Raw genomic sequence first — 11,862 nt, forward strand, 5'->3', positions numbered from 1 at the left:
AATATATGATTATTTTGTTGACTGTAATTCACTTAATGGTTAAAGTTTCAAATTTTCATTAATTACCCGTGTAATACACGGGCCTCAATCTAGTAATATTAATGAAAGACTAACCTAACCATATGGATTCTAGATTATTCTTTTATATCAACGTACCGTGTGAAATGTGAATTATATATTCCTTTCCCAATCTTTGCGCTACCAGAAATGGGATTCTAACACGCTATTTATACGTTTAGTCGGCGAAGCTTGGATAAAAATGTTAGGGGTCAGACTCAAAACGTATAAAGAATTTCATAAACGAGAGGGGAGGGGGCTAAACTTTTTGGTTGAAAACGGAAATTTGCACTGCATATAGACAAGAATGTCAAGAGAAGGGGGGTGTCGGACTTAAAATGTAAAAAGTATTTGATAAACGAGGGGTGGTGGTTCAATTTTTTTGTCAAAAACGGATAGATTTATATTACGTATAAAAAGTTTCAAGGAAAAAATTGATATATTTACACTACACGAAAAAACAGGGCCACCGTTGGCCCTCACTATGTTTCGGCTTTGTATACATCATAGGCCGTGTGTGAAAAATGGTTAAACGGGTCATTTTGATAGTCACATAGGTTGCATGGTATGGGGAAGAAGGCCATATGTTCATGTGATCATTTTTATTGACAAAGAAACAACGGTAACAAAGTCATACGAGTTATATGACCTTTTTCATCATGTTTGACGTGTATGATGGGACGGAAAACAATGGTGAACTTAGAAAAAAATTTCATTGGGGTTGGAAGAGGGTCGGTGTAACACCCCAACCCGGAGCAGGCTGACGTGTCACTATTACAGATATCATAGACCAAACAAAAACCATTTAAATGAAATGAAAAGAATCCCATGGCAACCAAAAGAGTTAAAAACACTGAAAGAAATTCTAAGTCAAATTTATTAAATTCTTAAATAAAAGAAAATTTAATCAAGTCCTTATTCTTGAGCTTCATTTTACTCTCATCACTGATCTCCCCGATTTCCCGAATTACCTGTTAGCAAATAAGACAGACACAAACAAGAAAATACGGCTGAGCCAAAAATTGCCCAGTAACGGAAAGAACAATAGTATAGGTAAAAGCACACATAAGACAAAACACATACTGAAATAAAACTGAAACTATTGCGGATATAAAACCACGTTTTAGACCGAACTATAATTAGATGCGAAACATAATCTGATACACGATCGGGACGTAATCTGAATATACTCAAATTTAATCAAATGCAGATACACATATCAAAACGGACCAGAAATATAGCGAAACAAAATATAATTACTAAAATACACGACGATGATGTTAAAATAAATAGGTCGTGTAATACGGAAGCACCCAGAGCCTAAACAGAGGGGTACACAGCTAGCTAGTCCATGCACCAAGGAGACGGTGTGGGTGGCGTGCACACATTGTTCCATCTCAAACAGAAGTCAGGAGTCAGGAGTCAGGAGTCAGAGCTAAGATCGATCTATACGCCTCTAAGTGGCCAAGGTACTACATGAGTACTTTCAGAGACGCCGTGAACTTTGATTACGCACTGTCACGATAAGTGCCATGTCGTTGACGCCCCAACGACAAGTCAGAAATGCTCGGGTAACAGAGTACTGAACTAAAGTCGTATAACTAAAAGATATTTAAACAGGAACATGCAATAATGAATTCAAAATATATATAACCTATTGCATGCTATAAAATTAATATAACCATATCATACGAATAAACCGAACTAGATAACAAATCCGCACTACGAAGTGACGGACATCGAATATAAAATGGACTAGAACCAATACTATGAGTGAAGAAAAACAGAATCCGTACTACGAAGGAACAAAATATAATACTATGAGTAACAAAAACGGAAACCGTACCTTAATTGATAAGCCAAATAGAAAAGCAATCTAACTCGTCCGCAACTAACCACAAGAACCTATAATCCCGTTATTTTTACATATTAGACTATTATATATTTATATCAAAGTTTAGTAACAGATTTAAGCTACTAGTTACCACTAATTCAGTTTGCGTATTTCCAAATAAAATATTAACTATAGTTCAAGTGTTGTTAACTCAAAAAGGAATATATGGTTCATAACTTTAAGGTACTCTACATATAAGGTGGTAGGTGAGGGTGAAAATATTACTTTATGAACATGATATAAATAACCAGATTTGTGAAAACATATAAATTATTCATTGTAAACTTCTTTTACTTGGAAAATAATCGAATTCATTTAATTAATTTTATGTATAGAAAATCTTGCCAGTTTCCTTCCAAAAAAAAACAAAGAGAAATAAATATCAATTTTTACATGTTTCAAAATCTTGGTTCATTATCAAATTCAAACTGCATGTAAGGTTACCTTCAACTGTGGCTATAACGGCGATGTCGGGTTTTGCTTTCCAGCAAGTGTCGACGATGGTGGCTAACTTAAGACTCCGGCTAACAGAGCGGTGCTTTCCGCCAGCGGTGGTAACGCGTTTTTCGACGAACCAAGTAGTGGCGGCTGTTCCTAATTTCCGGGTGGCGTCGACTTAGCGAGTTCCGGTGGCAGCGGCTGAATGCAGAAACACAGAGAGCGGAGGCGAACGGTGGTGTGTGACTACCCACGGAGTCAGCGAGAACTCGAGGTGGCTGCGGTGCCCACGTTTCTCCGGCGAGTTGCAAGGCGGCGGCGGCGGCGAATACGATAGGGATAAATAGGGATTTAGGCTTTTTGATCAAAGAAGTTGTTTGTGTATTCGTGTATATATAAACGAGTTGGAAACACCCACAATTTCGCCATCTTATCCGGCGGCGTTATCATGTAACCCAGACTTTTCAAATTCAAATTTCATCAAGGGATAGTTTCAAGGAATGGCAGCAATGGTCCTTCATCTTTCTATTTTATTTAGTTCACATACTTACAATTTACACCTTCTAGTTTGGGTTCAAATTACTAAGCCTTGTACTTAATACATTAACCAACTATATAATTTATAATCATAACATATTGGCTTACTTAATATTTATTTTACATCACATTCAGTTAGTCGATGTTAATATTTGATCCGTTTTACTAGCTATTACTTCGTTTGTTATCTAATACAAAAGTTTGGGTTATTATAGTCGGTGTCAAAATTTCATAGCGGTCAATTATGATTTTAACATATATATACTTTTAAAATCCTTTCGACAGTTGTCGGCAGGTGTAGGTCCGCCACTGACGAAAGGGTATACGACGCATAGCTTGACATTTAAGTTGATACGTACTTTTGAAGGTGTTTGCTAATGTAAGACGCATAATGCATCTAAGCATTATGTTACGAAAGTAGGAGTGTAGCATAAACATACACAAACAACAAATCTAACTCTTACAAAATCAAATGGCAAATTATAATTGTAACCGTGGAGGTCTCGAGTTCACTTTGGTGAAAGATCTTATGTTTAAATCTAGCTTTTACTAGTTTTCTATCATCGTTAAGGTTAAGGCGCTAATAACCACATGATTATCTCTACACTAAGGCCATGCGTAATAATTAATGTCCCACATTATCACTCTTTTTAACTAAAAACATATGTAATAGATAATGCCCCTTAATGCCGCTCAATCATTACCAATTCAAGCAATGTAGGGCTTTATTATAAAAACGCCCTGCCCCTATAACGCCTAATAGTGCCCCTATGATACCGCATTAGGCATGGCCTAAGGTTTAAACCAACTTTCACTGGTTTTGGGGATCCCTAACAAAACCAACGATGTGATACTACTCACATTTTTATGAATAGATTTACTTTGGATAAAGAGAAAAAAGCTTCTAAGTTCCAGTCTTGGATCAGATAATTCAAACAAACTGAACTAAAAACCACTTATTAAAAAACTATACAACAAAAATTACTGTGCACTACACATATTACAAATCAAAACCATTTATTAAAAACAAAACAATAAAATAACATAAGTACATGTACAGTTTTTATATACAACTAATCCAAAACTTTTCCCTACCATACCCTCAACATGTCATTTAACTTCACCAGTCACCACCTTCATGCACAGCCAACAACTTGGTTTATCAATACTGCAGACAGATCCTAAAGCACTGAAAAAAAGAACTATAATTAACAAAGAAAACTAAAGATTTGAGTTTCTTCTCCATGTTACACTTTCTTTTCCTATTTTATACATCGATTTTGCACTTCATACTTCATCCTTTTGTTTGTTTCTCCACAAAGTCTTTAATCGTCTCCTTCAAATGCTGCATTAAAAAAAATTTGTAATTAGTTGCGATATGGAGTGCGTCATCTTCTGATTAATACCACCTTCACTAAAGCTAAAACCAGTTATTTCCTAAAGTAAAGATTACATAAAGGTCGTGAGGCACTGAGACCAACTACTAGATAGTGGCAAAACAGGTGGGTCGGGTGGGCTTGGTAACAAGTAACAATGGGTACATCTAGAAATGGCTGAATTTGCACACACGACGTAGACTATTTATGAATGTATATATTTCAAAACTTAACAGTAAGTACCTTTCCGTTAAGTTTATAAGTCAAATAAATTTAATCATTTCAAAAATAAAACGACTTGTATGTCAATTCAACAAAAGTTCATAGGTTTTTCCGTTTTTGTCAATTTTTGGCCAAATATTTCAGGTTTCTTAAAAATGGTTTTGATATTAAGTTACCATTGTACACGCTAAGATATTCCATAAACAACAAAAATTAACCATTGTACCCTTCAATTACGAGGAAAAAGACCACAACAATGAAAGGGTAAGGTTGTACTTTTCAAAAGTTCTAGTGGTGTATGAATAATTTGATTAAGTAGGTTTCCATGCACTAAAAATACACCCGCCCAACCCATTTGGGTGCACAAATAAGATTGAGAAGTTAGATAGAAACCTGTAGTTCATGATGAAGCACAACAAATATCTTCTTCAGCCGTTTATGTTTCTGCAACATTATATACTTCCACGATTAAGACCAAAAAGCTGAGAAATGTTAACTGTTACGGAATAAGTTCAAAAAAGAAAGTGAAATTAATTAGATATTTGGTGTACCGTTCCACACTGGCGATAAGATTCCATTAACTGCTCCAATGTTTTGTTATATCTTTCGACGTCTCTTCCTTTAGCAAGCTCAAGGTCCCTTCTAAAGTTTTGAAACTCGTTTCTGGATATTTAAGATGAAATTAATTAAACAATGATATTCAAGCAGGACTTAGTTAAGATACAACAACACAAAATACAGATGAACGTTGTAAAACCTGTAAGATTCTAGAATCTTGTTCAATGTATGGTAGCAATCATACTTCTCATGATACTCCTGCACATACTCATTGTACCTAAACATGCAGAATACAAGTATACAAATCATTATATAAAACTATAAACAATGTCAACCAAATAATAATAACCATAAGAATTAAAAATATACTTACTGTGAAAGATCCCGTATTGGTTCCTTCATCTCTGGCTCATCTTTTTCGTACTTCGTATATGAAGCAATACTGTCATCAGAACAGGATTCCATTTCCCTCCTTTTTGTTTCATTGTTATTCCTACCATTTATCATCCAAGAATCCTTCTTTTTTTCTCCTAAATCCTTAGACTTATGTTTTCTCTTATCTTTGGTGGTAATAGGTATCCCTTGCTTCTCATGCTTATGTGGCACACCCACATGCCCTTTTCTTTGACTCTCTGTGTTGACCATGTACCCTTCGGAACCAATTGCAGTCCCCTGGCTTGCACCGGCTTCATTATGTCTACCTTTATTGTTCTGAGAACCAGATTTCAGATGATCTGGTTTTGACAGTGACGGTTTACCATTAAACCGTGTGAAATCATCTGCATGATCCTCAGAAACAACCTTGTTAGGTATGTTTGACATGTCATTAGGTTTTATTTTACTTTCATCGAGATTCCAGTAATCTGAACTTGATTTGGCCTCTGACTGTTTAAACGAATTATTTCTCCCAGAACGCTTTTCTTCATGCCAATTCTCGCGTAACTCACCGATTTCTAAATCAGAGAGCTCTCTTTGAAGTGTGGGTCCGCGTCCGTTTATTACAGTTGACTTTTTTAAGTCAGCGGGCAAATTTTTAGTCTGGGATGTTGACGGTAACTCCAATTCCTTATTTTTTCCAATTAAACCACCGTATTTCTTTTGATGAGAGCCCGAAGGTTTGCCTCCTGAATTCTTTGGAGGTCTTCTATCCTTAGGATGACCGTCTTCATCACGTGTTTCTTTGTTTACTCTATTATCTTTTTGCAAGAAAAACATATCATTTCCTTGTGGGCCCCTATCAGAGAACCCAACAATGTCATCCAGGTCATCAGGAGGATTTGCTTGTGCATTAAGATCAATTTGTCTCGGGTCAGATCTCGAGGAATCTGAAGTAGAATTTCCAAAAAAGTCACGGTTGTTGACATTTTCATAGTCATAATCAGGCATGTCACCAAGAGTCCGGCCCATCGTTCTGGGCCCATCAATAGATCTGGAGTTTGACCGGGCCTGATTTCTTGACTTTAACCTTTTCGCGTTTTCGTTTTCATCAAAATGCTTCTCATCAGATCCCCTTTTAGATGTAGTGGTTCTTGATACAACTCTTTTAGCATGATCATGAACTTCATGCACTTGATCATAATGAAGATGATCAATGAAGTGATTTGTGGTATCATCAGCATAATTATCCTCAGCTTTGTGGTTATCTCCAAACAAATCTTTTTCAAGATCAAGTAAATCAGAGCCATGACCGTCACCCTTTTCATCAGGCATATTATGTGGTGCATATCCTAATTCATGATCCAAAGGTTGTAAGTTTTCTTTGGGTTCTTTATCTTCATCACTCATGATATCTACATCTTCGTCAGACCCTTGTTTGCTGTTTAAAGAAGCATCACTATCACTGTCACTGCTACTACCAACAGGACTTTTGCCGTCACTTCCACTGTCACTGCTGTCACTTTCACTGTCACTGTCACTTCCACTCCTGCTAGAGCTAACTGCAGGATCTTCCTTATGGTGAGAAACATTTTTATCACTAAATACATCTGGGGAGAGATTATCGGTATCATTTTTTTCTAAAATATTTAAATCTTCATAAGGTTCAGAAATTAGGTGAGATGGTTCTTCAAATTCCTTCACATCATCGGCTCTCGAAGGGAAGCTAGATTCAGGAGCAGTTGTTACTCTGAAATGATTATTGTTCTCTGGAGAACTGAAATAGGGGGTATCGGGAATTAGATTCCAGCAAATGGCATAAATAATCAAGTAATAATGACAATGTTTAACTTAGAACAAAAAAGATTACTTAATTCTCACATAAAATGGAAACATTAGTTAGTCTAACCTTCCACTTTCAGATAAAGGTTTCCTGAAACTTTGTGACTCAAAATCGGGTTTCAATATGTATTTTCCTGGAGCTTGGAACACAGCAATCTGAACGAAATAACAATGTCATTCAGCAGTTCTGACGAAAACAATATTGAATAATAAATACTAGTTTAGTATCACTTACCCTTTTCAAGATGGGCTCAATTTGCTTCACAGATTTGGGAATGGTTTCTCCAACAGCTCTCTCCAGAGCCTAAAAGGTAGTATGAGAATGCATAAGAGAGAGAATGAAAAAAAATAGTGTTTATATGTAAAGTTCACACATGATAGGTTAAATAAAAGAAAATGGTACAAACAAAAGCTGTTTTGTAGAAGATAAACTGCATGTCTGCATATATAAGACTGTATTCTACAATTTTAAACAAAAAATAGATTTTAGCAGGTTCTATGCACTTTGGGCAACTTTCAACCCCAGTTGACCGGTTCCCCTTTTACTTATTTTATTTATAATTGGACCTGTTAGAGATGTAAAACACACGAAAGAGACCGAGTTCTTACCTTGAGGTTCATTCCTTGTGGTTTATCCATAAGAAGAGAAACTAGCAAACTTTGCAGATCAGTAGGTTGGTTTCCAAATCTTTCATTGCTCCCTAGTTTATTCTGTACAATACCAGCAGGAACTTTGTTGAACATTTCTCTCTCAAATGTGCTAACATTCTCTTTACTAGATTGAGTCAAAGTAGCATCGTCTCTGTTTGTATGTAATTTATTAAGGTTGTTACTTCTAAACGGAGACAATGGTACACCAGACTGATCAGGTGTCGATAGAAGTGGTGAAGCTGATGCCCTAATTTTGGAAGGAGTTGACGAGAATCCAGGTTTTCCACCAGATTTAGGAGGAATCACTGCTATAATAGATATGTGATAGTTATAAAGAGTGCAAAAATTCGCTATAAAACACATATTTATATTTGTAGATATACATTATCATTAGTATATCATTATAAGATCTCTTACCTGAAGAAGTTTCAGCTTTCATCTTTTTGAAAGGGGGATCTTTCTTTTGTTTGTATGACCCTCTCCATGCATTATTTACTGAAACCAATAAATTAATAATACAAAATTTTGATATGAAGTTTGAAATTTCAGATATTAAGACGTGAAGTTTGAAACTTCAGAAATTAAGACATGATTAATTGGTTATACGTATATATGCAAGCATTTCGAATAGCAAAATAGTAAAATAAGAATGGCAACAGAAAATCCTGAAAGAAAGGACAGTGACACATGTAAACTTTTTGTGGATTAGACTCTTTAACAAATAACATTAAGTGAAGAATAAAATATGTTTCCTCATACTACGAATGTATGAGATGGATTAAAAAACAAAACAAGTTGAACCAGGACTCCTGAATTCTTAAACCATGCATTCAGTTCCAAAGACTCATCTGGCTGACAAGCCACCTTATTTTATGCATTGGTGCAAACTAAAAGAGCAAAATACATGCATAAAGTACAAAATATGTATCACACAAAGGAGAATTAGTGGCAACCGATATGATACCTTCAGCAGCGGCCTTCAATTGATTCTTCATAGATGGATTTGGGTCTAAAACAATGGCTCTGTCAAAAAAAAATTCAAAACGGTTATTTATCAATACTCAAAGTGTCAGATTTTAACTATCAATAACTGACAATCTAAAAAGGGTTGTGAAAAAACTGCGATTAGCCGTAGCCCTAAGAGATAAGTTTATAATATCCCTTTTATTGAATGACATCAATCATGTGATGATTGTAATTGTAAGAAATACTTTTTTACAATAGTTATGAGTGGGCTGATTAAAGACTTTAAATGGTAAATATTGTAGTGTATGCTTCTTCCACATGATAACTTGTTTATTAATGATTATACTAGAGTTATGAAAAAATGAAGAATGTATCTAAACCCTAAGATTGAAGGTTTGGTCAGACCAAAAATTAATTCCAACTTTAGTGACCAGCTGACCATGATAAGCAGGTTGAAGATGCAACAAGTACATGCATATACAGGGCAAGTGGTAGTAATACATTACTCTACACATGAACAGCTAAAGGGATCTTTTACACTTAACTATGGGAGAACATTAAGGAGACCATTACGTGTGTATAAGCAACAATATAAGGAGATTCAGTAGGCGAGCATTTCAGAAGTGCTAGTTAACAGATCATAAACAGAAGCATGAAGAGTGAGATGCAGCAGAAACACATAACCTAGCAATTAATCACAGGGCAAACTGCAGCACGTAAGTGATCACAGGTATAATAGTGGTCATATCAAACATAAAACATACTTTCGTGATTTGTGCTTGCGTTCTGCCTCCACTGTCCGCATTTTAACATGGTTTTTAACAGAATCGTCTAATTCGCGTTGAACATTCAACTTCCGCCAAGCACTTCCTGATTCAACAAGTAAACCATCTCCATCACCACTTTGGCGTTCTTCATATATGTCACATAGGTGACCAGTTTCTTGGGACCATGTAAATCTGAACTCCTTTCCTCCTACATTTATGACCTGAAAGAGTAGGAAAAAACTAATAAATTTAAAATTTTAAGAGCAAAACATAAAGATACAGTTTCTAACCAAGATATATGCTTTCTGCAATTTCATAAAACCATCTGTTTGATCAGAAAACCTATGAAGCAATTGCAGAATTGTTGTTACAGTACATGCTCTTCTCCTATGTGCACAATTCTCATGAAAAATACAATTATGTTTAGTTTAGCGTCAAACCTACAAACTAGATATAATAACGCTGTGTGTACTAATATTTTAACCTAGCAAGGGAATTTACGCAAAGAAACTTAACTTGTGAACCAGTAAACCTAAAATCCATCAAAATATGCTATAGAGATGACTAAGCTTACAGAAATACACCATCTGTGTAATCAGAAGTCCTATAAAGCAATTGCAGAACTGTTGTTACAGTACATCACCCTCTCCTTCTATGTGAACAATTCTCGTGTTATTTGAAATATTAGCTAATGCTATGTTTAGTGGCAAACCTAATGCTATTGTATCAATGTAATTTAACAATTTCATACTTTAACCTAACAAGGGAATTTAGGTAAAGCAACTTAAATTGTGAACCAGTACACCTAAAATTCATCAAAAATTCTCCACAAGACCTCTATGCTGCAGTATAATCAATAAAGACAAACAAGCAACAGACAGTTTATTGTTACAGTACATGATCCTCTCCTTCTATGTGCATAATTCTCATGATAATTTCATAATTTCAAAAAAGCTGTGTGTATTGGTACCTTAACAAAGCGACTTAAATTGTGAACCAGTAAAGCTAAAATTCATCAAATAACACTAGAACTCTATGTAATACAGTACATGATCCTCTCCTTCTATGTGCACAATTCTCATGATAATTTCAATTATGAGTATTACTAATACTTTTACCTAGCAAGAGAATTTAGGCAAAGCAACTTAAATTATAAACCAGTAAACTTAAAATTCATCAAATTATTCATTTCCACAAACAACTAACATATTAAACATCCAATTCTCACTGATCTATGTTTAATTACGCATCAAATTAAAATTATTATGCATAAATTAAACCTACATTTCCATTAGTATTATTCGCACTGGAATCAAACTTAATCCTCGCAACACCGCCATCGGCTTCAAATCGCTTGATCTCTTCAACGAGAACAGGCGAAAGCCGAATAAGCATACCGAAGTTGAGAGCATTATTACGAACTAAACTAAACGATTCTTCGGCTGTGGATACTGAATTGGATTCGGTAGGTGTGTTATTGTTAGGGTTACGGTGACCGGATTGACGGCGTTGAACGGAAGACGGTTGGAAGGCCGAGTGGATGTTCCGTTTGATTGGACCGCCGCCGCAGTTGAGCTTGCTGGAACCGCCGTACATCGCCGGACGTCAGGGTTTTGCGACGGAGTGAGTAATCTGGTACGGTGGTGGTTAACGTGGATACCGTCACAAGGAAAATATGTGAAGGAATTTGAGAATTCTTTGATTTGTTTTTTTATTTTTTTCATTAACCGAAAACGAATCTTCCAAATAAGCTCCTGACAAAATTAATAACATCGGGATACACTCGTGTTCTGGTTCGAGGAAAACCAAAGCACGTAAACACTCGTCCGAATGCACGATAGCGCGGTAAGGTAAAACTTGTTCAGTTCAATGATTCATCTAATGAATATCACACGCCACCTGCATGCATAGTCTTCCATTATCACCTAGTGCCGCTGAAACTAAATGTTAGGTGTAGGAATCGAACCTGAGTCATAGGAATCGAACCTGAGTCAAAAGAAATGATAAGTTTCTATTTTACCACCCCACTACAAGCTAAACCAAACTTAATTATAAAACTAAAATTATAAATATGAGTTCAATATATGATAGGGGAAAGTTTTTCAAATTGAAAACATTGTGAAAAATAGAATCTAAAGGGGGAAATTAGTAAAATAGTACAAACATTTAAAAAGTTGTT

The 11,862-nt window shown here is 35.6% G+C and overlaps 1 protein-coding gene across 2 annotated transcripts; it reads right to left on the bottom strand.

Annotated features, from left to right (window-relative positions):
• Positions 1–3,940: 3,940 nt before the first annotated feature.
• Positions 3,941–11,390, bottom strand: LOC143534356 (uncharacterized). Of its 2 annotated transcripts, none has more exons than XM_077028861.1 (12): positions 10,968–11,390; positions 9,681–9,904; positions 8,915–8,973; positions 8,368–8,445; positions 7,909–8,255; positions 7,535–7,603; positions 7,367–7,455; positions 5,456–7,234; positions 5,282–5,359; positions 5,076–5,187; positions 4,918–4,968; positions 3,941–4,271 (listed from the first exon to the last, which is right to left on the bottom strand). In XM_077028861.1, the coding sequence occupies exons 1-12, from the start codon at positions 11,277–11,279 to the stop codon at positions 4,221–4,223; spliced, it is 3,249 nt and encodes a 1,082-aa protein (XP_076884976.1). In that variant the 5' UTR covers positions 11,280–11,390; the 3' UTR covers positions 3,941–4,220. The 2 variants fall into 2 exon arrangements, with proteins under 2 accessions (XP_076884976.1, XP_076884975.1); XM_077028860.1 differs by having other exon boundaries at positions 7,909–8,258.
• Positions 11,391–11,862: the final 472 nt, after the last annotated feature.

This window comes from Bidens hawaiensis, unplaced genomic scaffold, assembly GCF_021521415.1.
Source record: "Bidens hawaiensis isolate Kalapana, Puna unplaced genomic scaffold, B.hawaiensis_p1.1 tig00010132_1, whole genome shotgun sequence".
NCBI classification, from domain to species: Eukaryota; Viridiplantae; Streptophyta; class Magnoliopsida; order Asterales; family Asteraceae; genus Bidens; species Bidens hawaiensis.

Coding starts and splice junctions, on each gene's coding strand:
- LOC143534356 (XM_077028860.1), bottom strand. CDS start 11,279: ATGTACGGCGGTTCCAGCAAGCTCAACTGCGGCGGCGGTCCAATCAAA. Junction 9,905..10,967: donor CGAATAATACTAATGGAAAT/GTAGGTTTAATT, acceptor CTACTCTTTCAG/GTCATAAATGTAGGAGGAAA. Junction 4,969..5,075: donor CTTATCGCCAGTGTGGAACG/GTACACCAAATA, acceptor ATAATGTTGCAG/AAACATAAACGGCTGAAGAA.